General features: G+C 44.9%; 1 protein-coding gene across 1 annotated transcript in view; it reads left to right on the top strand.

Moving 5' to 3' along the window:
* STXBP6 (syntaxin binding protein 6) overlaps window positions 1-26,823 on the top strand; it is a 54,611-nt gene that overhangs the window by 9,582 nt on the left and 18,206 nt on the right. Inside the window, exon 2 of the mRNA XM_069949758.1 lies at window positions 13,963-14,145. Coding sequence (XP_069805859.1) covers window positions 13,992-14,145 — 154 coding nt within the window. The 5' untranslated portion in view covers window positions 13,963-13,991. The remainder of the gene's footprint in view (window positions 1-13,962; window positions 14,146-26,823) is intronic.

The following is a 26,823-nucleotide window of genomic DNA, read 5'->3' as shown; positions in this document are numbered from 1 at the left end:
CAATTAAAACCGCCTTGACTTGCATTGTACTGTAACGGGTAACCTTTATTCCACAAGTACGCTATATGTATACCCTGCCTCTTGCTATTATAGACTACACGCTGTGGGATATCTTGCCCAGCCCTAGTCCGGGAGCCTCCCAGACATTCCGGGAGAGCCGGTCAGCATGTCATATAATCACTGGGACAGGTCTATAGTATTAACCACTTCAGAGAAGGCATGCTGCTTTTACGGGTCCTCCTGCCACTTAGGCCCAACGTCTCCACGTCTGAAGGAGTACATATGTGTTTAATTTTCACTTTAGAATCCCTCAAGGTTTCATCTCTTAATAAATCTTTAATAGGTAAATAAAGGTCGCAGGGTATTACAGCGGTGAACGGAATTTGACCTCTTGCGAGGAGCGAATTATTCAAATATCTGAGATTCCAGTTCTTGGAAACCAAATAAATGGCTCTTCTTCTGAATGGTGCCGGAGTGTGGATACATGCAGCACGTCATCTCCATTCACATTATTACAGATATGCAAATACATGCCGTGAGGTTACGTAAGTCTCCTCGTGCTTGATCAGCATTGTTCCACGTCTAGGTTGATTCATAGGTTAACAATCTGGGAAAGCTAAGTTACGCAACGGCTGCCATATTGGTTATCACCTAACTTTCCTAGAGACCAATAAAGTGAGTAATGGCGGCAATAAATATTTACCATGCGCAGATAGTTTTAACACTATAATTTTGCCCAAACCCTGCAGTGTTATAAGTTGAATGATGGCTTGTTCTGCTAAGGGAACCTGAGGGAGCTTTCAGCTATAATATTTAAACTACTGATGGGTGGTGTGAATGACGTTGATCTGCACCGTGTTACACTTTAAAAGGAGTCATTTCTTGATATTAATACATTGGGAGCAGGAAAAATTTATCTTAAAGAAGAAATCCCACCCATTTGGTCGTGAGATAAACAGTTATTGAAGATGTACTGACACTTTTTAAAGGGGTTGTACCGTGGGGACAAGGTATGACCACTCTTCATAGACAGCATAGATCTTTCTCTGAGGAACATGGCAGAAAGTTCAAGGTGTTGACTCTAAATTCCCCAAATTTCTATTCGTATAAGCATCTGTGTGATATGCTGGAATAATATCAAGGGAGACTGCTGTTAATGTCTTAAGGCCCTATTACACATAGCGAATATCGTCTGTTAGCCGTCTTGTGTAATAGAAGACAACTATCAGCCAACATGCACAATGTCAACTGATTGTTGTCTTCCAACATGTTGAAAGCTCAATGACGGCTATATACCTCCTGTAGCATCATCCCCTCATGTGAGCTCCTCAGAATACCAGCAGTCTCACACCTCAATGTATTATACTAGTGGTATACTGAGGGGCCTACATGAAGGGGATGATGCTGAAGGTAATAAAGCTCCAGTCTGCTTTAGTCAGCCCCCAGTCTGCCCCAGTTACCCCCAGCCACCCTCCAGTCTGCTCCAGCCACCCTCCAGTCTGCCCCAGTCTGCTCCAGCCCCCCCCCAGTCTGCTCCAGCCACCACCACCCCAGTCTGCTCCAGCCACCCCCCCCCCAGTCTGCTCCAGCCACCCCCCCCCAGTCTGCTCCAGCCACCCCCCCCCAGTCTGCTCCAGCCACCCCCCCCCAGTCTGCTCCAGCCACCACCACCCCAGTCTGCTCCAGCCACCACCCCCCAGTCTGCTCCAGCCACCACCCCCCCAGTCTGCTCCAGCCACCACCCCCCCAGTCTGCTCCAGCCACCACCCCCCCAGTCTGCTCCAGCCACCACCACCCCCAGTCTGCTCCAGCCACCACCCCCCCAGTCTGCTCCAGCCACCACCCCCCCCAGTCTGCTCCAGCCACCACCCCCCCAGTCTGCTCCAGCCACCACCCCCCCAGTCTGCTCCAGCCACCACCCCCCCAGTCTGCTCCAGCCACCACCCCCCCCGTCTGCTCCAGCCACCACCCCCCCAGTCTGCTCCAGCCACCACCCCCAGTCTGCTCCAGCCACCCCCCCCCAGTCTGCTCCAGCCACCCCCCCCCAGTCTGCTCCAGCCACCACCACCCCAGTCTGCTCCAGCCACCCCCCCCCAGTCTGCTCCAGCCACCACTACCCCAGTCTGCTCCAGCCACCACTACCCCAGTCTGCTCCAGCCACCACCCCCCCAGTCTGCTCCAGCCACCACCCCCCCAGTCTGCTCCAGCCACCACCCCCCCCAGTCTGCTCCAGCCACCACCCCCCCCCAGTCTGCTCCAGCCACCACCCCCCCCAGTCTGCTCCAGCCACCACCCCCCCAGTCTGCTCCAGCCACCACCCCCCCCAGTCTGCTCCAGCCACCACCCCCCCAGTCTGCTCCAGCCACCACCCCCCCAGTCTGCTCCAGCCACCACCCCCCCAGTCTGCTCCAGCCACCACCACCCCAGTCTGCTCCAGCCACCACCACCCCAGTCTGCTGCAGCTACCAAGTTTTCAACGTTTCGTGGGGCCCCATGCAGTTTTTTGCAAGGGGGCCCTATGACTCCTTGCTACACCCCTGCCCCTCATGTGTTCTTGTAATACTACTACACCCCTCATCTATTTCTGTGCTACTACTACTTCACCCCTCATCCTTTTGTGGTGTTCTAACCGGAAAATTCGGAAACCCAAAACACTGGTGACAGGCCACACCCTGTAAACCACACCCACCAAGGCCACATCTACCATAAGCCACACCCCTTGTTGCCAACGCTAAAGTGTCCCTGGAAAAAAAAATGTCAAATGTTGAAAACTATGGTAATAGGAGTAGTGGCAGCAGACTGCCACTATCCTCTATGGGCTGCTTCCCCCGGCTCTTACCCGCTCGCTACCGATTTGTGTAATAGCGGCTGCAGCGGGCAGGGAACGAGGAGCAAGTGAGCCCTGACCTGACAGGTCGGCACTCGTTTGCTCCTCTGAATCGCCCTGTGTAATAGGGGCTTTAGTGGCAAACACCACAGGACAGAATTCATGTATTTAATAGGTTGACCTGCAACTCGCATTAAAGTGGTAGGATTTACGGTTATGTCATATCTATGTATATATGTATGTGTCATACACACACGCTCTCTGTGTATACATATTACAATAACTCCTTACTCCTTATAGTACATAACCTGCCGAGCCTGTCTAACCAGATAATGATAAGCAACGTTATTGCAGTAAGGAAAGGTTTTAGAAAAAGTGGGAGAGATTTATCAAACTGGTGTGAAGTACAATTAGCCCTAGCAACCAATCAGATTCCACCTTTCATTTTCCAAGGAATCTGTGGGTAATAAAAAGTGGAATATGATTGGTTGCTAGGGGCAACTGAGCCAGAAATCCAGGTCTAGTCTCCTGAAGCTTTTTAGTCTTGTGTTGGTTGAAAAAAAAGAGACTAAACACATAAAGTCTCGGCCAGTACAGAGAGTCACGGCCCAATCAGTCACATGACTGGCTTCTCTCTGTGAGCGCTCAGATGGCCTGGGATACACAGGACTTCCTGTTTTCTGACTCTTTGGGGGAAAAGAGTCAGAACACAGGAAGTGCTGTGTTTTCCCTAATAACTAAAAAAAAATAATGAATGTAAATTGTAAACTTGCTTTATATCTCATCTGCTGTTGATTTAGATTTTGAAAGTTATAATGACAGAGACACTTAAAGGCTTACACTGAGGTTAAAGGGACCCTGAATCTTTGTGCCTATACCACCATTATCACTCTGAGTTTCTTAAATAGCCCCCCTAGCTTATCTTTAGTTATGCTGGTTGAAAATCAGTAATGCAAAAGTGACATTTTAATTGTGTACGTACTATATAATAATTGCCCTGGATTAGTCATGTGGGTGGAGCTACACATCAAAATAGTCACAAAGGCCCAGATTTATCATAGTGAGTAAAATAGAAACGGGGTAAACTGCCCATGGCAACCAATCGTAGCATTAGGGCAGTTTCCGGTGGCTTCTCCCCTCTCTGTTTCTAATAACTTATGGTTCGGGCAGCGTGAAAGAGACGACAGGTTTCCCTTTTAAAAATAGCACCTACAAAATTACCATTTAAAAACCATCCCAAACTTTTGCGCCTATGATGTAGGCTTGTTCACTAAGGCACTGCTCAAGAAAGTTGAACACACAGAAGGGGATTTGGCGTTTAGCTATTGAGGTTTTCTGGAATGATGTAATGTAAGCTGGAAAAATAGTTGTGTAATTAGTCACTCTTTTTTGTTCACACGCTTGTCAAATGTATTCACATGTTGGAGATAAAGTGCCCCCTAAAGGCCATGATTTGAGGATATCCCATACAAAGAGCATCTGATGCTCTGACTCTTCCTGAAATATTAGATCTTTCACATATTAGATACCTTATTCTGTATACAGGTTCCCTTTTAAGGGGGCTGCCAGTAAAGTAAATAGGTCTTAAAGGAGAAGTCCGGTGAAAACGTTTATTAAAGTATTGCGGTTCAGGGAAGAAAAATAGCGCTGCACCTCACACCTATGGCTGATACTAGTGCCCCTAGGCTAAATAAAAAACACATCAGAATTTTGTGTATGAATTGATCAAGCCATACTGCCCCATGTACCATCGTGCAGGTATCTGATACACATGGGTCCCTACACTAAGTCCACACCGTGCCAGTCAGTGGCCACCAACCCCGCAGGCGCGCACAGTCAGTGAACGGGGGCCATGGGAAGGCCCTGCGACCCCCATGCCACAGGACCAGACCCAAAAACACCACACCAGAACCCGGCCAGCACCGCCGGCGGAGAAGGTCGCCCCCAAACAGCACAAGTCTGGATGAGGTATTTTAAAGTATTGTATTGCCCCTCAAAAGTTATACAAATTACCAATATACACTTATTACGGGAAATGCTTATAAAGTACTTTTTTTCCCCTGCACTTACTACTGCATCAAGGCTTCACTTCCTGGATAACATGGTGATGTCACTTCCTGGATAACATGGTGATGTCACTTCCTGGATAACATGGTGATGTCACGATCTGACTCCCAGAGCTGTGCGGGCAGTGGCTGCTGGAGAGGATGATGGCAGAGGGATGCTCAGTGTCCCTCCAGTGCCCTGTGTCCCTCAGTGTCCCCCTGCCATCATCCTCTCCAGCAGCCACAGCCCGCACAGCTCTGGGAGTCTGCTTGTGACATCACCATGTTATCCAGGAAGTGACATCCCCTTGTTATCCAGGAAGTGACATCACCATGTTATCCAGGAAGTGAAGCCTTGATGCAGTAGTAAGTGCAGGGAAAATATCACTTTATAAGCATTTCCCGTAATAAGTGTATATTGGTGATTGTATAACTTTTGGGGGGCAATACAATACTTTAATAAAAAAATTTCGCCAGACTTCTCCTTTAACTGATGTGTTATGTAAAACTAAGCATATTTCTAGCCTACAAGCATTTGAGCAAATGTACTGTTTGAGCGATACATCCTTACTAATTCCCCTTGTGCATGTTTAGTTTTGATCACCAGTTGCCCTTGATTATGACCACCAAGGTGGTCACACATGCTCAGTTCAACTACCATCTTCTGGTTTGTCCTGAAAGGTTAGGTTGATAATCTTCACTGCGCATGCCTGCATGATTACAGTCTTCTAACCTGCTCTTAGTTTCCCCATTAAACTCAACGTCAGTCCATCTAAGGCTATTTTTCTATGATTGTCGTGTGGTCGACTGTTCCATACATCTGTATGGGTTTTGTAAAAAATCCATACACTTAATGTAGAATAAACTATCTCAGCATTTAAATTGCTAAATATTGGCTGTGTGTGAATATACCCTGAGGAGATGGCTAAGCCATTTTCGAGAATCAATCTGCCTTTGTTAGGCTGGGTTAACACATCCCTTGTTGCAGAATCCACACCAGAATATCAGGTCCAGCGCATGACAATGTGTTGTGGAATTGGAGCCAGTTTGCGATCATTATTAGTCTGGTTCAGCCTTGTATGAATCTGGCATTGAGGCACCCATTTGTTTTTAGAATGGGAAGGAATGTTATCTCCTTCCCTATACACGTGAATGTTTGGCACAAGTAGAGTGGTTCATGTGTTTTCTATGGGGACGGGTGAGCCGAAGACAAACTCTGGTGGCTTAGATCTCCAAAAACAATCGGGCCGGGAAGTAAAAATCCAATACACCCAACCCTTCTCTCTACCAATATCCTCTATCGGTGTTGAGTCGGGAGGCTGCCACATACCTTAAGGTGGCCGTACGACTTTAATAACTCTCAGTCAACAGTTATCTCAACCGTCCTCCCCATACACGTTAACATTCAGCATGGGCAAGCGGATCTGTGTTCGTTATGGGGAGGGGTAAGCTGCAGCCAGAGCTCTCGTGGCTTATGTCTACGAGAGTAAAGGGGTCGGTGGTAATTTTTTATTTTTCCCATTACGTACAACCCCTATCTCCACCAACATCATTGGTCGGTGGAGTTTGGGGAGAGCCCCGTACACTTGCATTGGGTTCAGCCAACAGAAGTATGACGTGTATGGGGACTTTAAGTCAGTCGGTCGAACCTGTGGAGGGCAGTGTTTAGCTAACTTTAGTCTAGGGTATTTGGGCACCTTTTAGAATGTAGAATTGTAGAATCAGAAATGTAGAATTTGCTGTCCCAATATTCCTGATAAGTTCCTCTCTCCCTGCTTTATTCTCATCCCCCACCCCTCTATTGTTTTCCATCTGTGACACCCTTCTCTTCTGAACTGAGCGACTCGTTGATGTACTTTCACCTTTCCATGTTACTGTCTTTTCCTACAACAGATCCAAGTGAACTGCCGTGCTCGCTTCGAGAGACTGGGGAACTTCCCCTCTAACTAATGCATGTGTTTTTTTGTTTGAGTAATCCTCGCTGAACAGATCTGTAAATATTTCATTTGTAATTATCGTATATAGGGATAGTGCTAAACGGTAACTCTGGTCATGCATAATGTTAGTGAATGGCTCAGCGTTGATGGACTTTTGGTCATGGGTCGTGGCCAACTGCAACCTGGCTGCAACTTCTCTGCGATTTGGCTATTTCTTTTTAAAGGGCTTGTCCCATCTCCCTTTTTATCAGCTCAGCCCCCTCGCTCCTGCTCTCACATCAGGGGCGCAGTGAATTAACTTGGCTCTGTTGTGTCTCTCTTTGACATTGCACGTCTTCAAGCCCTGGAAACAGGATTTCGGAGGGAGCGAAAATATACTTACCAGCTCCTGACCACCACTCCCGTCACTGCCCAGCCACCGCTGTCATAGCTGATAGCAGCTCTTGGGATCCTAGGCAACTGCTTTCAACAGGACAGCGAGACAGAGCAGCCAAACTTAAAAAGAAAGCAATATTGCAATTGCAAGATTGCTTTTATTAGCATTTCGCGTCACCTAACAAAAGTTTAGGTGATGGGAATACCCCTTTAACGGGGTATTCCCATCAGCAGGTCAGACATATCTAACCTGCTGATATGTCATTATTGAACAGGAGACGCCAAGGAATGTCTTTTACCTTCCTCCTCTGCCCAGTTACAGTGCAGTTAGTTGTGTGGTTCATGGGCCGGTGAGGCCGTTAAGATCACTGCCGTCCCCCATAGTCCCGATCCTACCCCCATCGGCCCGTCCCTTTCTAATGATGATGAACGGATCAGGTTGGAGCGGCACTATGGGGGGGGGAAGGGGAGCAGCACTCCCAAGGGTCTCACCGTGGAGCACACCACTAACTGCACTGGAAGGGTGCTGAGGAGGAAGGTAAGAGCCATACCCTCCTCCTTGGCATCTTCACCAAGGATAACCTGCTGATCCTATTTTAACTGTAAATTTGCAACTGGAAAAAGAAATTTCAAAACTTAAAGTTGCAAAACATCAGCTCCCTCAAAAAGTTTAGTCCTGTGCCTTAGTTGTTGTCATGTGACACGTGTCTGTGTAGCCCTAGCCTAAGACCCCAGTCTTAACCATTCATTCTAAAATGAATGCTGACGGTCTATCTGGGAACAGATAACACCAGACTTCAGATGATACCCCCCCCCCCCCCAATTCCAGTTTCTTATAAAGTATTTAAGGATCAGCATATGCCGCTTAATGATATGTGATGCTTTTACGTTCCGACTCTGCACGGTGCTCAATTTGCTGATAATGTGATGTGGATGGCTCAGTGCTACTCTGGTAATGGCTTCTAAGTGAAGTGACACAATTCTCCTTGTCATAGCGCTGCTAATTGTTCCAGTTGATCTGTGGCTGTGAATGCCAGCCTTGCCGTGCCCACGCTGGAGACGAGGCTTGCTGCACCCACTGTTCCAGAATAAACGAGCGCCATCTGCCCACAGACTCTTGTGTGCCGATACGAGCTCCTACCTGCCTAATGACACTATTAGCATTTTGCAGCTCATCTCACTTTTCTTGCTGGGTGAGCTATGCTGCTTCAGCACAAATAATGTGTGTGCGGCGCGTGTCCTGGGCACCGCTCGTAGTCATTCCTTTCCCTGCTATGTAATCCTAGTACAAGGAACCTCGGCTATGACTTAACTGTAAACTTTTCTAAGCTTAGGCAGCAGGAATGTACGCAGCCATGAAACGTGACTGTACTAAGAGAATTGTTATTCCCTGGGGATGTGGTAGAATCTACTGTACCACAATTTATTATATAAGTATTTAGGCAGTGTACGGTTAGAGTATAGCATAGAACTCTACGTACACCATGCCGTAGCCCGGACTTACTAAAACCCTCCAATTGTTCAAGTGCATCATCTTTAGTAACGCGTGCTAGGGACCTATTACACAGAGCGATTTTTACCGATTAACGCCTAACGATAAACGATCGCAAATCGTTAACCTGAAATCGTTCAGAACGATGGTCGTTACATGCGATCCTTACTACGATCGTTATTGTGATCGTTACTATGATTGTTTATTCCATCTGATCCCAGCAAAACAATGAACAATGTGCAATTAAACTGAACGATTAGTGAACAAAGGCAGAACTTGAGCGAACGAATGTGGAATTACAGCGAACGATTAACGATAATTTTAGGTTCAGATCTAAGTCAACAATCAACGACATACGAATGATTTTTCGATCGTTGCCTGCAATTACACAGAACAATAATTGTTTAAATTTGAACGATATAACGATTTTTCGCACGATATTCGCCCCGTCTTAAGGAAGATTGATAAATCGGGTGTATCGGAGACTCTAGTTAAAGGTGTCTTCTGAGGTCCCATCGACTTCACTAGCCCAAATGTAGTCAGTGAGTGGCTCTCTTCGTCGTTGTTGTCGTTGATCGTTGATTTAGATCTGAACCTAAAATTATCGTAAATCGTTCTCTGTAATTCCACATTTGTTCGCTCAAGTTCCGCCTTTGTTCAATAATCGTTCAGTGTAATTGCACATTGTTCATTGTTTTGCTGGGATCAGAAGGAATAAACGATCATTGTAACGATCGCAATAATGATCGTAGTAATGATCGTATCTAATGACCATCGTTCTGTGTAATATGGTGAACGATTTCAGGTTAACGATAAAAAAATCTTGTTTGCGATTATCGTTAATCTGTAAAAATCGTTCCGTGTAATAGGACCCTTAGCGCTATTATACACGTATTTGGCTGGAAACAATAGCATAGCAGACCACCGTAAATAATCACATATGTGCGGAAAGAGGTCCAAACTAAAGGCCCTATTACACAAAGCAATTATCGGCCGTATTTGGCTGATCATCGACCATTGCAGCCGATAATCGCTTTGTGTAATAAAGGCAACGATCAGCAGACGTGCGCAATTTTGGTTGATCGTTATCTTTTAACGTCTTTCAACACGTTTAAAGACAACGATAGCAACAAACTGTTGCTGTCGCTCCGCGCAACCGGAGCCCGCGGTAGGAGGCCACTGCTATCTCCTATGGGCGCGTGTAATAGCGCCAGCAGCAAGCAGGGAACAAGCGAGGGCTGACCTGACAGGTCGGCACTCGCTTGCTCCCTCTGATTGCCCCGTGTAATAGGGACTTCAGTTACTAGCTGACTATGTTTGGGCTGTTAAAGTGAACAGGGGTCCCTAGCTGTGCACCACAGTGTATATTGCCATCATTTACTGAAGGAAATCCCTAGGACGTACAGATTTATCACAGTGTGAACCTAGCCTTACTTCAAACCACAATTGTTTGCCGAAATTCTGTACTCTTAGACCATGCACATACCAGAGACTAGGGATGGTCCGATGAACCCGAACGCTCGGCATCAGATTCCCGCGGTCTGCCCGCTCGATGCAGCGGGTGGATACAGTGGGAGGACCGCCTGGAAAACTGGGATACAGCCTATGGCTATGGCTTGGCTGTATCCCAGTTTTCCAGGCGGTCCTCCCGCTGTATCCACCCTCTCTACGGAGAGGGCAGACAGCAGGAATCATTGCCGAGAGTTCGGGTTCGTACTCGGTTCGGACCATCCCTACCAGAGACCAGTAGCGTCACTTTCTTTTCCAATGTCACACACATTTAGTCTGATTCAACTGTCTAAAAAGTAAATCTGGGCTGCCATGTCCAAGTAAGGCTGGGTTCACACTACGTTTTTGCAATCCGTTCAAGTGTTTTTTTCAGGGTTTTTTTTACAATGGAATTAAATGGGAGAACGGATCTAAACAGATGACACACAATTGCATCCGTTTTTGCATCCGTTTTTTCCATAAAACGTATGCGGTATAGGTTCCCTATCCACCTAGCCTAAGGTGCATAGGGAAACCTTGGCGGTGAAAGCATTTTCTCCTAGAATGTATGTGTGGCCCTGCGCAGGCATTCTATATAAACCAGCCAGGATAGGAATATTCTTTGTTGCTGATGGTATTGCTTTGACAGGTGATGACCCATTTATTATATATATATATTTTTATTTATTTATTTTTTTCTTTAAGCACAGAAGCCACGATGAAATCTAGCAGATGACACGTTCTGGTTATATCCGCATTATATCTATAGTCTATAAAGATAAACATCCAGCTTTTTGTGTCCCGTAAAAACTTCTGTCAATAGGGGATTTAAAGCCTTGTTCTCTGCCGATCAACACGGCAAATTGTCCACCGAGCGCAGAGATGTCTGCCAGCTGTGTACTAATGAAGATCCGTGTGCAGTGTGGGAGGTGATGACTGGCAGTAAGGAAGTTTCCTCATCCGCAGATGCAGAAGGCCTCATTTTATAGAGGGGTGTGTGTGTAGATAGAAATATATATATATAATAAAAAAAATTCTTTTTTTTTTTTTTTTTTTTTTTTTCACACAGACACACACTGGGTAAAATAAGTATTTGATATGTTGCTGATGAATTTAGCCATTTTTTTTCCCACCTACACAGAAACCTTAAAAAAAGATTTTAAAAAAATAAAGAAAACTTCAGCAGAATCGGCAGTGTATCAAATACTTATTTTCCCCACTGTATGTATGCGTCTGTAGATATATTATATACATATATGTATATAGATCATAGAAAATTACCCAATTATGCATCCCATAGAGTCCCAAGAGAACTGTATGTGCCAACAAGTGTTGTCCATACAGTGCACCTGAAAGTACAGCATGGATCCATAGGAGTCTATTGGTACCTGTAATGGGGGAACCTGTCCTCCCTTTCATGCTGCAGTAGCCATGACTCACTGGAGCGATCTCAGCAGCTTTTCTCTGCCCCACCAACCTTGATAAATAGGTCTCTTCCTATATAAGTATAAGAAGAGATCCATTAATTACGGCTACCAGGAACGTCTTGATGACCCATGGTGTGGGCAGCCTAAAAGTGATGACAGATTCCCTTTAAGGTTAGCTTCACACACACCGTATCGCATCTGATTTGATCTAAATAACTGAACACTGTATCAAATCTGCACCATCAAATCTGCTGCGGATCTGCTGTGTGTGAAGGCACCCTAAGTGGTATCCCATCTCAGGGTGTTATCCTCTATCCATGGGATACGAGATAAGGTGCAGATCAATGGAAGTTCCACACCTAGGACCCCCACTATGTCATTTATTGATCATTACAATATAAGGTGTGCTTCAGTATTTAACATCAGAGTTTTGCATAACCAGGAAACATATATAAACTATTAATAAACTGTAAAATAAACTGTACATAACTTCTTATTTTGCCCTTCTGCTGATGTGATGTACCCGGTCCGCCTGTCAGAGCTGCTGTCTGCGGCAGTCTCTTCTCTTATTACCTGTATCAGGAGGGGGCCGTCTGAACAGATGTCCTGCTTCCAGTCTGCACTGGGATCCTTCCCTCCTGCAGATGCTGATGAATGTTTCCTGCCTGAGGGAAGGTTCTGTGTATGCGGATAGATCCCGCTCATCATAGAGCACGGTGACCAGTACAGATACACAGGTCTGTCCGCTGCCAAGTTCTCTTCTGCGCTGTACAGATGCTCACTGCAGATACATTATGCTCAAATAGAAAAGGAGATTTTTTGTTAGTTTTTTTTTTGTTTTAAGAAGTATTCCGCATCCTCCTTTTTTTTTTTTTTTTTTTTTTTTTTTTTTTTTTTTTTTTTTTTTTTTTGTAACCTCTCCCCCTGCTGCAGGCTGTCACATATACTTACCATTGATGGTTGGTTTCCTGCGGTGCGGCTTCATTTCGGTCCTGTGGCGCCATTTTAAATCCCGCTGGTACCCACGTGACCTCTTCGGCTGGCCCACAGCTAAGGAAGGCCGGAAGTCAGGGTCTCCAGTGCATCTCTATGAGAGTGCTCCCATAGAGATGCATTGGAGACCATGACTTTCAGCCTTCAAACAAGCTATAGAAAGACAAGAGTAAGGCTGCATTCACATGTTCCGTATTCCGCACGGAACACGGACGTGGAATGCCTGTACCGGACTCCCCCTCCCAGGCAGCATCTGTGATAAGATGCTGGGAGCAGGGGAACTGTACAGGAATGTGCAACAATGTAATGACAGAGTCGCCCGACTGTTTCATTACAGCGCGGTGCATATCTGTACAGTTCCCCCGCTCCCACCATCTTATCACAGATGCTGCCCGGGCGGGGGGAGAAGTCCGTTACAGGCATTCCACGTCCGTGTTCCGTGCGGAATGCAGCCTAAGAAGAATTGTTACGCCACTGCCAGCAGGATCCGAATGTCACTTTAGGACTAGAATAAAGCTGCGCTGCGGGACACCAATTATTAATGGTAAGTATAAGTGCACGCCTGCGGCGGGAGGAATTTAAAAAAAAAAAAAAAAAAATTTCTTCAAGTATATTTTATATATATAAAATTCTTAAAGGCGTACTCTGTTCAATACAGAAACTGTCCAGATAGGGATTTGCTGCTGATCTGGACAGTTCCTGACATGGACAAAGGCGGCAGCAGAGAGCACTGTGTCAGACTGGAAAGAAAGAATACTCTACTTCCTACAGGTTGCAAGAACCTTTTTTTAAAAAATTGCAACAAAAAAAAAAAGTAAAAAAAATAATTGATTGTCACTACTTCGTTGAGCCATTTGCATTAAGACTATTTCTTGAAAAATGGATTGAATTGATCTGATGGTGTGATTGTGAACGTAAAGGTCAGGACCTGCTATGGTTTTACTTAGTCTCAGGATCACATTCTCAGAATCCATTGTATTAAGCGGCAGACGTTGCAGTTGTTAAAATTCTTTTACTTTGGGACCTGCGCAAGCTTTATAAAGTTGCAGCCGCACCGGAGAGGCAGTAGAGAATGGATTTGACGTCATGGTCGGCCATGCGGGAATAGCAATTAGTCTGTTGTCTGCAGCTTCATTAGACATTGTGGAGAGGAGAGTTTAGAGGCTGTAACGTGAGCGGCTGCGGCAAAGATATAGTGATAGACGGAGATGAAATTTACAGTACGGGAACACATGTAAGAATTTTTTTCTGCATAAGTATTTGTGCATATGAACTGTAATATACATGTATACCGTACATACGGCCACTCTTCACCTAGGTATAGATCGACTCTGTTTTGCACAATTCTGACCTTTCCCCGCTCTTTTAACCCCTCTAGGTAAAGTTTCACCTTTCATCTCATCCGCTATGACTGCTAAAGCCACCATTAGCAAGGAGGTCTTCTCCCCCCAAGATGAGCGGATGCTGGGAGCTGTGCTGGTGAAACGAAGGACAAAGAAAAAAATTCCCTTCCTAGCGACAGGAGGACAAGGAGAATACCGCACATATATTTGCTTATCAGGTACACAGATTTATAATTGTTCTGAGGGGGTGTCAGCAAGTTTCTCCTACATAGTGTGCATAGTGTCTTATTGCTTTGCTAGTAGTCACTGTTACCCTGCATTTATCTGGTACTGTTGCTTCAGTAGAAAGACTATATTAAGTAGGTACTGTCATTTTAAACTGCTTACCTCAATGTGGTTTATAATCTAGTCTAAATCACTTTGTTTAGCCACTAGGTGTCTCACTTCCATTGAAACTTTTGTTTTACGTATGTTGTTAGACTAAGTCTACAGTCTAAGTCTAAGTCTTACTAAGAATAAGTAACAGCTAGATCAGGACAGAGCACAGGAAGAAGTGGTCTGATCCTGAGAAAGACTGGGTTGTGTACGCAGGGGCGTAGCTAATGTCTCCTGGGCCCTGGTGCGAGAGGCCAACTTGGGCCCCCCCCTCCTTTCACGACCAAGTGATGCTATTGTTGTGTGTGTGTGTGTGTGTTTGTGTGTGTGTGTATATATATATATATATATATATATATATATATACACAGTGGTGCCTTGGATTATGAGCATAATTCGTTCCAGGACCGTGCTTGTAATCCAAATCCACTCTTAAACCAAAGCAAATTTTCCTATAAGAAATCATGTAAATGCAGACAATTGGTTCCACACCCCAAATATATTTATTATTCTGTACTGTACAGTAATGGAGAGGATGGGAAACACAAGGGCTGACAGAGACTGCAGGGAGCATGAAGGAATGAGCAGGACAGATGAGGGCACATACATGCAGCACTCTCTGTCCGGGGAGAGAGGGGTTACAGCTATGGAGAGATTACCCCCCCCCCACAGTCCTGTCCCCTGATGTAAGCCCCAGCCTGAAGGGGATCTGCTATGATTTGGAAGGTGTTTAGAGTACAGTGCTGTAGACCCCGCTATGCAGGCCATGCCCCTTCTCCACTCGCGCTCCCACCCAATACAGGAAGTTCTTAAACCAAAGCAATGCTGTGAGCTCTTAAACCAAAACGCTCTTAAACGAAGTTACTCTTAAACCAAGGTACCACTGTATGTATATATATATATATATATATATATATATATATATATATATACACACACACACCAAGACAGATATTACCTATTACTGCCATACTGTTACCGACCAAATCCTGTATACTGAGACCAATATTACCAGTAATACCAGTATATAGGGAGGAAACATTACCGCCACACCACTACAATCACCACCATATTGTTACTGACCAAATCCAGTATACTAAATCACCTCATCAAGTCATATAGAGGTGGCCCCAGCTCTACACAGGCTCTATACACCATATACATTACTGTGCAGTTATATCAGGTGACTCACAGGAGACGTCTTTTCTGATCGGAGTTCTTTCCTTTTCATCTTCTTCTCCATCCGTCCTAGGCCGTTATGAGAACTTCTCCGAGCCACGAATCCACAGAATCTGCCAGACAGACATATTAGGCTCCACACTCTGACACCATCCTCATCTCTCTACACACTGCACATCTGTATTGTCCCCTTTACACACTCATTTAGTGGGTAGCCCTGACTCTATGTGACCTCCTAATAATATATGCCCCCCTCTGTGTATTCCCTCTCCCCCTATGTTGCCCCCCCCAAATAGATGGCCCCCTCTACCCCCTCCCTTATAGATGGCCCCCTCTACCCCCTCCCTTATAGATGGCCCCCTCTACCCCCTCCCTTATAGATGGCCCCCTCTACCCCCTCCCTTATAGATGGCCCCCTCTCTCCTCACCCTCCCTTATGGATGGTCCCCTCTCCCCCCACCCCCCCTTATAGATGGCCCCCTCTCCCCCCACCCTCCCTTATAGATGGTCCCCTTCCCCCCCCCTCCCTTATAGATGGTCCCCTTCCCCCCCCCTCCCTTATAGATGGTCCCCTCCCCCCCCCTCCCTTTATAGATGGTCCCCTCCCCCCCCCCCCCCTTATAGATGGTCCCCTTCCCCCTCCCTTATAGATGGTCCCCTTCCTCCCTCCCTTATAGATGGTCCCCTTCCCCCCCCACCCTCATAGATGGCTCCTCTTTCCCCCCACCCTCATAGATGGCCCCCTCCTTCCCCCCACCCTCATAGATGGCCCCCCTCTTTCCCCCCACCCTCATAAATGCCCCCCTCTTCCCCCCCACCCTCATAGATGCCCCCCCTCCTTCCCCCCCACCCTCATAGATGCCCCCCTCCTTTCCCCCCACCCGTACAGGCTGATAAAAAAACAAAACTTAACTCACCTGACATCGCGCTCCCACGTTGATCCTCACTCCTTCGATCTGTCCCCGGCTGCTGCGCGGCTGCCGGGGGTGTCGCGTCTTATCCCCGGCAGCGCGCGCATCCCAGAGCTCCCTGCGCGCCGGAAACCGGAAGTCAGGGCCCAAGGCGCGCAGGGAGTTCTGGGATGCGCGCGCTGCCGGGGGTAAGACGCGACACCCCCGGCAGCCGCGCAGCAGTCGTGGGAAAGACGGAGCCAGACTCTTGTGACCGCAAGCAAAACAATGCTTGCGGTCACAAGAGTGATTGATCGGGGGGCCCCGTGGGCCCCCCTTGTGGCGGGCCCGGTCGCGGCGGCGACCCCCGCGACCACGGTGGCTACGCCACTGTGTGTACGTTTAGGCGGAGCCAGTCTGCTTACTCAGTAATATGTAACTGTTGCTTACAGGTAAATCAAGGCTTCTGTTATCGCTCACCACTCACCAAAGATCAAGGCAGCTGCTCCATGTGTAACACAACAATATTACAGTGTAATTCCCCCCCCCACCCCCATTTATCTTGTCTGCAGTAGCCTCTTATAACCTCTTCTTTGCTGTGTTGCCATTTGTCATTTGCTCTCACAGAGCCTTGTCAATTCAGTGCATTAGTAACCCCTTCTTTGTCCACATAGTACTATACCGTGTAAATGATCTCTCAGCAAAGTGCCAACCTGTTCAGTCCCATGCAGATTCGCCAGCACTGTGTCATAACACAGAAGAGAGGAGTATGTGATGTGCTGTGGCCAGAGGAATAAGGGGAAGCAAGTGTTGTGCTGTGATTGGCCAGAGTAGTAAGGGAAAGAAAGTCTTGTGTATGTAGTACTGGCAAACAGCCGAGCTCTAAAATAGAGAGGGTGAGAAATAGCTGTGCACCCTGGAGACGTCTAATGTTACATGTAGAGTTGTTGAAGTTTCAGGTTACCACAGTGGTATTGACCGCAGCCTCGGCCTACAATTTATTGACCTACTACAGGCTGTGACAAGCTAGAGCTCTGATGTAGCGACATGAAGATAAAAAATGAGGGGGAAAAGACAGCATAGGGTGCTGCTCCATGTTAAAAAAAAAAAAAAACAACAAATATAAAGATTTGTTTCGAAACCGGAACGACACCTTTTGGTGGAAGTTGTTCTGGCTCCGAACCAAATCTTTTTATTTGTTGTATTGTGTGTGTGTATATATATATATATATATATATATCTGTCTATAACTTTTTTTTTTTTTACGTGGCGCAGTGCCCTATGCTGTCTTTTTTTGTGTTTTTTTTTGTTTTTTGTTTTTTTTTGTTTTCTTTCCCTCTCATATTTTTCTTATCTGTATATTTGAGAAGCATTATGTATATGCTTTCCCAACTTCATTTTTAGAGGACTGTCTTGTGGTACAGCTGCATTGCATCCCACAACTAGCCAATGTCCACATCCAGTGGTGTAGCTACCATAGTGGCAGGGTAGGCAGTTGCTATGGGGCCCATGCAGGAGGGGGGGGGGCCCGGGGAAGAAGGTAAGAGCGTGTGTCCTTCTGCTTAACCCCTTATGTACTGCAGTGTATAAGTGACCCAATGTTTACTTACATGCTGCAACACAAAAAAAAGGGTTAACAAGCAGAAGAGTGATATCTCTGCTTCACTGCTCTGATAACCCCTGACCTCTGTTCTTCAGCTGCTTCAATCAAGTAGGAAAATGTGCAGAGGTCAGGGGTTATCAGGGAATATATATACTCAGTGCTTTGTGTTCTGCGTAGCGGACAGGGGCCCCGTGAATCCTAGCTATGCCCCAGTCCACATCACTTCAGACATATGGAAGCCAGAGGCGCTCCCTAACCTGTGCCATCGCCTGTAATTGGATATCAGTATAAGTGAACGGTGCGGTGGGAACAGCTGGTGACGTAACGTCCCATTGTTTGTCCACCTACTCCCTTCTGAAATATGTATCGGAGTTTTTTTTTTCTTTGAAAGATTAATATCAGCAAAGACTACCCAGTATTATATGCACCTGGCTTACCGGAAGCCTGTAGCTTAAGTGATCGAGAAATGCATGGTAATAAAGTTATTCTTTTAATAAGAATAGTATAGTGATCTCCTTAAAGGAAAAAAGTAGTCTTTTCAGGACTTTTATATCTTCAATATCTGCAACTACTGAATGTATGTAGTCAGGCCTGGTAGGAGATAGAGGATACAGCGCATGCATGAGTATCGTGACTCCTTTAATTAGCTGATTGGGGAGTCAAATCTCCATAGAAAGGATGTTGATGCCCCATGCAAAGGATAGACTGTCAATAATAAGGTCCTGGAAAATATGTCTTCATGCTAATATTGGTAATCCATCAGGCCTGTCCATGCTAGGGATAGCTTCTTCACTTATAATGCACATCCTAAAAGTGCCTTTTAAGAATTAAACGGGATCTACAATGATATATCTATTATTATTATTATTATTATTATTATTATTATTATTATTATTATTATTATTATTATATTTTTTTATTTATATATTATTATAATTATTTTATATATATATTATTATTATTATTATTATTATTATTATTATTATTATTATTTATTATTTTTCCAAATCAACTGCTACCAGAAAGTTATATAGACCTCCAGTCTTCCAGTACTTATCAGCTGCTGTATGTCCTGCAGGAAGTGGTGTATTCTTTCCAGTATGACACAGTGCTCTCTGCTGCCACCTCTGTCCATGTCAGGAACTGTCCAGAGCAGGAGAGAATTTCTATGGGGATTTGCTACTTCTTTGGCCAGGTCCGGTCATGGACAAAGGAGGCAGCAGAGAGCACTGAAAAGAATACACAACTTCCTGCAGGACATACAGCAGCCGATAAGTACTGGAAGACTAGATATTTTTAAATAGATGTTTACAAATCTATGAAACTTTCTGGTACTAGTTGATTTGAAAAAATAAATAAAAATTTTTTGCCGGAGTTCCCCTGTAACTTGTATAAAACAGGCATGAAGGTATTTCAGTTCTTTACATACCCAGGACTAGATTTAAAGGGATACATGCATATATATATATATATATATATATATATATATATATAATCATGTTGTAGCTACATAAAACATAATAAAGATACCTCAAAACGCTCCCCAGGGCTGTCCTGTGGCGTCCTCATGCGCCCCCCCCCCCCCCCCCCCCCCCCCTGCTGAGAGCTATCGCAGTCTAACTTTCCTAGAGCTAACTTTCCAGTGTCATAGCAAAAGATTGGGATACTAAATTCCATGTGAAATTTTAGTTTTTCCTTATTAAAGTGGATGTTCACAAAAAACTCGATTTGGGATTTGTAATTTTACTTTTATTTAAAAAAAAATCTCAAGTCTTCCAGTACTTATCAGCTTCTGTATGCCCTACAAGAAGTGGGGTTTTCTTTCCAGTCTGGAGAGCAGGAGAGGTTTTCTATGGGGATTTGCTACTGCTCTGGACAATTCCTGACATGGACAGAGGTGGCAGCAGAGAACACTGTGACAGACTGGAAAAAATACACCCCTTCCTGCAGGACATACAGCAGCTGATAACTACTGGAAGACTAAAAAATTATAATAGAAGTAAATTACAAATCTTTGGCACTATCTGGGACCAGTTGAAAGAAAGAAAGAAAAGTCCTCTTTTCACATTCTCATTATTATGACGTATTGAGTGCAGATTGATGATTGTGACGAAGTGCATTTGTATGTCTCAGTCCCAGATTGGCTAATCCTATTGTTTATTGTGATCTGGAATAAAATCGCACATATTACTGTGTTTCTGTGCACAACATAGCGGTGTGGCATCAGAAAGCCCTCAGCAGACAGGTACCTTTTATAAGTGTCTGGTGCATTTCCATTGAGATGTGAAGAACATATTGCAGGCTACTAATTAAAATCTCAAGCAGGATAGTCTCTTTATCCCGCAGTGTCTGTAAAATGAAACGGTTCCTCTTAGCATGTTCACGGACCCTGAGCACTACATTGTAAAGCATGTCTTCCACTTGACATAAAGTCAATGCAGAGGGTTCATTCTTTACGCCCCCTTCTTGAGCTCCTAAATTATGTGCCTGCTAATAGGAATTCTTTTTTTTTTTTTTTCAAATGCTTCTGAAATGAAGCGGTTTTAATATGTAACTTGTGAAGGATTTTCTATAGGAAAGTGTTTAGATTCCGTGGCTTTAAATAGAGTACTGTCCAGTAATTGGTACTCTCAAAATAGAACACTTTTTTTTTTGCCCTTTTTCTCTCTATTGATTTTATATTGCTGGATGTGCAGCTAAAAAAGAAAAAAAAAAAGAAAAACAGCTTGTGGGTGAGGAGGTGGGGATAAATCTCCTTGACTAGGTGTGCAGAAATTCTTGTTTTATAATGAAATCTGATGACACTTGTGGAGATTCATTTATTTATATAAAGAGGAATGTTGGCTGTAGACAAATTTTTTGGGACGATGGAGTAGGCTTATGGAGCCTTATCGTTGTCATCGGCTGATCGTTGATATAGGTTCTGACCTATAATTGTCGGCCAGCGACCACGCATCACTACGTGTACTAATGATGTGCAGCCGGCGGCTGGCAATTTGCAAGATAAATACACTACCTATCCCAGGTCCAGGGCTCCTCTTGCTCCTCTTCTCCCCAGGTCCTGCACGCTGCAGCTTCAGAGCGGCCTGTCTTAGCTGACAGGCCGCTCTGCCAATCACAAGCCGGGACTGCCGCAGCCAGTGATTGGCTGAGTGGCCTGTCAGTTAAGACAGGCTGCTCTGAAGCTACAGCACGCGGGACCTGGGGAGAAAAGGGGCCCTGGAGCGTGGATAGGTAATGTATGCCAGTTTAGCAAGGGCTGCAAGGACATTGGTAACATAGTGTTATAGTACCCTTAAGCGATCTTAAAACGATCACAATAATTTTTTCAAACGATATATCGTTCCGTCTAAAAGCTGATGGTTATAAAAACCAAATTGTTGCTTTGAAATCGTTAAACGATCGATTGGGCTATTGTCGCTCCGTGTAAACGTACCGTGATACAATGCCATAATAGAACAATATTAAAGATGAGCATGCGCAAGTTCGATCATTCGGCATTTGAAGTTGGATGCAACCCTAGTAAGTCTATGGCAATAGGCTGTATCCATGTTTTTTCAGACTCCCTAGGGCTACATCCAACTTCTTCCGCCACCGGTGTTAAAATGGCGAACGATCGGACTTGAGCATGCTCAAGTTGCCCTCATCCCTAGACATTATACAAAGGCTTAAAGACTTGCTTCTAGACAGGGTCATATGGTTTTTGGGTTTTTTTTTGCAAATTTAACCCACAAAGTCCTTATGGGATATACTGTGTGTGTCTTCAATAGTTTACCACCTTTCCAGGGAATTCCATTGATACAAAAATGGTGGCTCCTTCATTTCTCAATTCAGATTCCAAATATTCTGTTCTTTGGGGCACCTACATGCAATTACAATCAACATCACCCATTTAATAGCCAATGTACTACCTACACATCTAAAAAAAAAAAAGCACTTAAAGGGGTATTCCAGAAAGAATAAACTTTTCCCTTATCCACATGATAGGGGAAAAGTAAGAGATCTGTACCACCCCGCTGATCTGAGTGTCGGGTCCCGGCTTCTGTGTCATGAATAGAGACGCGGTATGGCACGTGGGGTCAACGGAAAGAGCTGAGCACAGTGCTCTTCCGGCATAATAGGCTCTTACGTTGCTCCATAGGAATGAACAGAGCTGCAGGTACGGCATGTGACCCATGGCTCTATTCATAATACAGAAGCCAGGGCTGGATCCCCTAACCCGTGAATGATTTTTCCTGGAATACCCCTTCAATTTACCGAATTGACACTTTACCCTGAAATACAGTCCTAAAGTGTTACTTACTAGTAGAGTTGAGCGAATTTTGAGCTCATTTGTCCAAACCAGAGCGAACTTGGATACAGCCCTAGGGAGTCCTGGAAAACCTTCAAATGCCGAGACTTCTTGGTTTGGATGGACTCGGATGCACTCATCTTTAGTTACTAGGTGTCTCCCTTCTCTGTAATAGGCCGGTCATGGCCTGGCTGAGAAATCTGTCTCTAGCAACAGAGAAAGCAAGATGGAACACAATGAGTTGGAGCTTAGTTAATGGTTCATGCACTGTGCAGGTGTATATATACTCCTGCTGTAACCAACTAGAGGATGTCACGTTTTATAAGCATGTGATGCCAGAAACCTGTATTTCCTTCCTAAATTTGAGCCAAACCAAGAAGCGGAGAACCCCTACAGTCAACTGTGCTTGTTTACATACACACTTCCATTCTAATGGTCTTTGGGACCTGCTGTGTACAAAGACATTAGTGAAATGCAGCAAAGACAATAGACTCTCTGTACAGTTTGTACTGCAAGGTCCCTGGGACTTTGCACGAGAACTGTAAGTTCATTAAAGGGGTTGTCCGGGGAAAACAAACATTTTCTTTAGAGCTGGGGGTGATGTAAAAATAATAAACTTGCTCATTTTCTTGGTCCTCCACTGTTTTCCAGGTTCCTGCAAAGTCCCAACCCCACAAGAGTGGACTCTCTCAGCTGATGAGTGGCTGTAGTGATATCCTACCTTGGCCAGTGGTTGGCTGGGTGAACCAATTCTTGTGGGGTTTTGACACCATAGGAACCCAAGAGAAGGGTTGACCAGCAGAGAACAAGAAACCCCCAGTAGACACCCCCAGCTGTGAAGTTTTTGTTTTCCTACAACCCCTTTAAGAACTTCGCTAATTTCATGGCCTGACACATGGTTTTAAGTCTTTAAAGAGCCTGTTACAAGACTCAACATTTGCATAAAGAGGTTCTCATGAACAATCATTGGATTGCTGAGTCGCACCTCCTCTTCCATCACTTGCTGGCTATATATCTCATAAACAGGGAAAATTTTGGCTGACGAGCGGTAAACGGAACCAACGGATTCCAGATCCAGACATTCGATTGATGACCTATGCAGAGGATAAGACCATCGATCATCATTAACTGGAAAGCCCCTTTAATTTCCACTACTGTGGGGTTACGGGAAACTTTTACAAAGATTGTGGTAAGATTATAGACGTTTGCTAGAGGTCAAAGCCGGGTCATTGGCTTAAGTGTCTCTTAGCGGTGAGAACTATTAGGGCTTTGTACGTTTTCCCCCTCGGAATGTAATCCCGTTCGACAGCAAAAAGATCAAATAGGTAACAATAGGAACCAATCTGCAGAAATATTTTTTTTCTTCTTTTTTAATGGCTTGCTTCAGTGTCCTGTATAAATTGAACCCGCCTAATGACCAGATTGCCTATACTGCATTACGTCCCTATAGTATTCTGTGCTCAATAACGTTTTGTTATAAATCCAGCTGCACTAGGGGATAATGCACTTAGCGACATTGCTTAAAAATGAGTTTAGTTGTATAAAGTTGTCATACGTGTCTGGCCTTAGCTGTGCGTCTCTGGATCCCTTCCAGTCTTCTCTCTCTGTTGGCAGCCGCGTAGGACACTGACTGGCACTCTGGTATTTGGCAGCCGCCAAGTGTTTGTATTTAATGCAGTGGGAGTGCGCCAGGATCTGACCCAGAAGAAATTTAATTTGAAAAGAACAGAAAACGGCTACATTAAAGCCTTGTCCTTGGCCATCGGTTTAAAAGCCAAGTCCTTTCTAGATGAAGATAAAGAAGCTATTTTGAGTCTGTTTTCTAAACTGCCGCATGAAGGCTTTGTGGTAACCCCCTCCGCAATAGGCAGGACTGTGTTTAATCGATATAGGGTAGACTTGTGTCTTACATTAATTGTTCACGACCCCAGAGATATGCAGGACTTTTTATTATATCCAGTTTATTGGGCCGTTGCTAATGTATTAGTGGATAACTAGAGGCTGTAAGGGTACTATTACACAGACCGATCATAGACCGATCGGTCTGCTAGATCGGCGCTCGTTTACTGGGCCTATTAAATGGCCCGATAATCGTTTAACAAGGGCTGCACGACATTGTTACCGATGTCCTTGCAGCCCTTGCTTAAACTGTATATATCACCTGTCCATGCTCCGGGGCTCCTCTTGCGGTCTGCTTCTTCCCAGGTCCCGCGAGCTACAGCTTCCAGAGCAGCCTGTCTCAGCTGACAAGCGGCTCAGCCAATCACTGGCTGTGGCGGTCCCGGCCAGTGATTGGCTGAGCAGCCTGTCAGCTCAGACAAAGCTGAAGCGCGCGGGACCTAGGATGAAGAAGACAGCAAGAGAAGCCCTGGAGCATGGATAGGTAATGTATACTGTTTGAAAATCGTCAGCCGCTGTCCACGCACCACTATTTCACGTAGGGATGCGCGGTTGGTGTCCGATTATAGGTCTAAACCTAAATCCACGATCAGGCGATGATCTCTGTCATCAGCTGATCGTTGTGTCTATTACATAGAGCGATAATCTGCCGGATCGGGCCAATACGGTCTATTAGTGATTGGGAGGGTAAATATTTTTGACCCTGCCCCCTTTTCTGTCCAGTTCTGCTGCTGTTCCAAAATCCCTAGTGGAAGTGCCCAGATCACCATACACTGTGTGCAGTCACTGGCCTTAGCACTGGGGTGTACCCACTGGATAGGAATTTTGGTGGTGAGTGTCATTGGCTTATAGTGTTTTGAGTGGGGAGAATTTTTAGGGGCCAATTGAGTATATGGTTGGGTTCACACTATATGCAAAAAGCGGATACGTTTTGTGTGCATCCGTTTTGATCCATTTCTCCATTTACTTACATTACAAAGAAAAGGATCACAACGTATTCTTCGTTTAACGTACACATAAACACTTTTTTTGTGCATGCTAAATAAAGGATTCACACACAAACGCACTTGTTTTTCCATATGTTTTGATCCGTTTTTCCATTTGCTTCCATTACAAACATATTCGTTTAACGTACACAAAAATGTGGTCAACCGCAATTTTGTGTACGCTAGAAAAGGATGTGTTTTGATGTTTGTTTGTTTTTAATAATGGAAGTCAATGGAAAAAGGGATCAAAACGAATGCACACAAACTTTTTTTCATCATATTTTTTTTTTATTTTTTTGTAAAAGCTGATAAAAAAATGTAGTGTGAACCCAGCCTAATTTAGATATTTTTGGATGTTCTTTATTTACCCATAACAACTTTAGTTACCCATGGCAACTTTTTCCAAAGCCTCTTTTAAGACTTTTTGTGACCTACCTAAGATGTGTGAAATGCCATACTGTCCGCGCACATGAGAAATAACGTGCCTGTTGTTTTAAAGGAAGAGATACAGGAATTATCTGGCAATACACAAAGAGTTTTCTATGCATTTAACATGCCGACCTATTCACGGGATAGGCCATCAATCTCTGATCGGCTCTGAGAATGGCAGCTGAGCCGCAGTCACCTGGCATTGGCGCTACACTATGAGCAAAGCCAACTGTATCTACCCTAATCATTGTGTATGTGCTGAAGCCATGGCATTGCCAAACAGCTGGTCGACAGGAGTGCCAAATGTTGGCAGACCTTGATCGCCCATCCTGTGGCTTGGACAGGTCTTAGCAAGTTAGGAAAGGTTTTCTATGGGGACAGTTCCTGACATGGACAGAGGTGGCAGCAGAGAGCACTACTGTGTCAGACTGGAGAGAATACACCACTTCCTGCAGGGCATATAACAGCTGATAAGCACTGGGAGACTCGAGATTTTTTAATAGAAGTAAATTGAAAATCTTTGGCACTTTCTGGCACGAGTTGATGTGAAGGAAAAACCAACCCCTTTAATTCTCCTGTCAGGAGAAGGAAAATGATCTCCAAAAGGGGGAGCATAACAGCTGCTTTGCATATTTTTCACCCCAATATTCACAGTGACCTTTGTGAATATTGGTATTGATATTCCCAGCTTACTGACCTCCTTTCCCACCACTTTGTACTTTCTTCTACAAGGAGAAGTAGAGCTGGATGCGGTCTGTGTTATCTGTAGCTCACGTTCCAGGAGGCCGTGTTGCTCTCACAAGGTTATCTGGTTGTTGTCTATCTGCTTACGGCTTTACGTCAGATGCTGCATTGAAGAATACAGGGGTTACAGTCAAGGTAAAGCATTGACAGGATTGATTGCTTCATTGACATCGAGGTATGAGAAAAGTGCAAGATTTAACCCTTGTCCTGCCAGAAGTTTCCAGACCTCTTTTATGGTTTTGGCCTATACCAAAAAATCCTTAACGAACCATATAATTTAAAAATAAAATCAAATCAGTTTATCACCTGCTATCATCAAAAAACCTGGATGAAAAAAACAACAACCAAGCACTCGTACAGCTGGTGGGAAAATTTTAAATATTATAGGGGTCAGAATCTGGTGATGTCCATGGCAATAAGCCTCTATATAGCTAACAGTCCCCTGCTCTGTTCTGACGAGGGGCAATAACCCCAAAACAGTTGTTTGCAGAGGAGTATTC

The sequence above is a fragment of the Dendropsophus ebraccatus genome, chromosome 13, assembly GCF_027789765.1.
Source record: "Dendropsophus ebraccatus isolate aDenEbr1 chromosome 13, aDenEbr1.pat, whole genome shotgun sequence".
NCBI lineage: Eukaryota > Metazoa > Chordata > Amphibia > Anura > Hylidae > Dendropsophus > Dendropsophus ebraccatus.
This window is presented reverse-complemented; position numbering and strand designations above follow the sequence as displayed.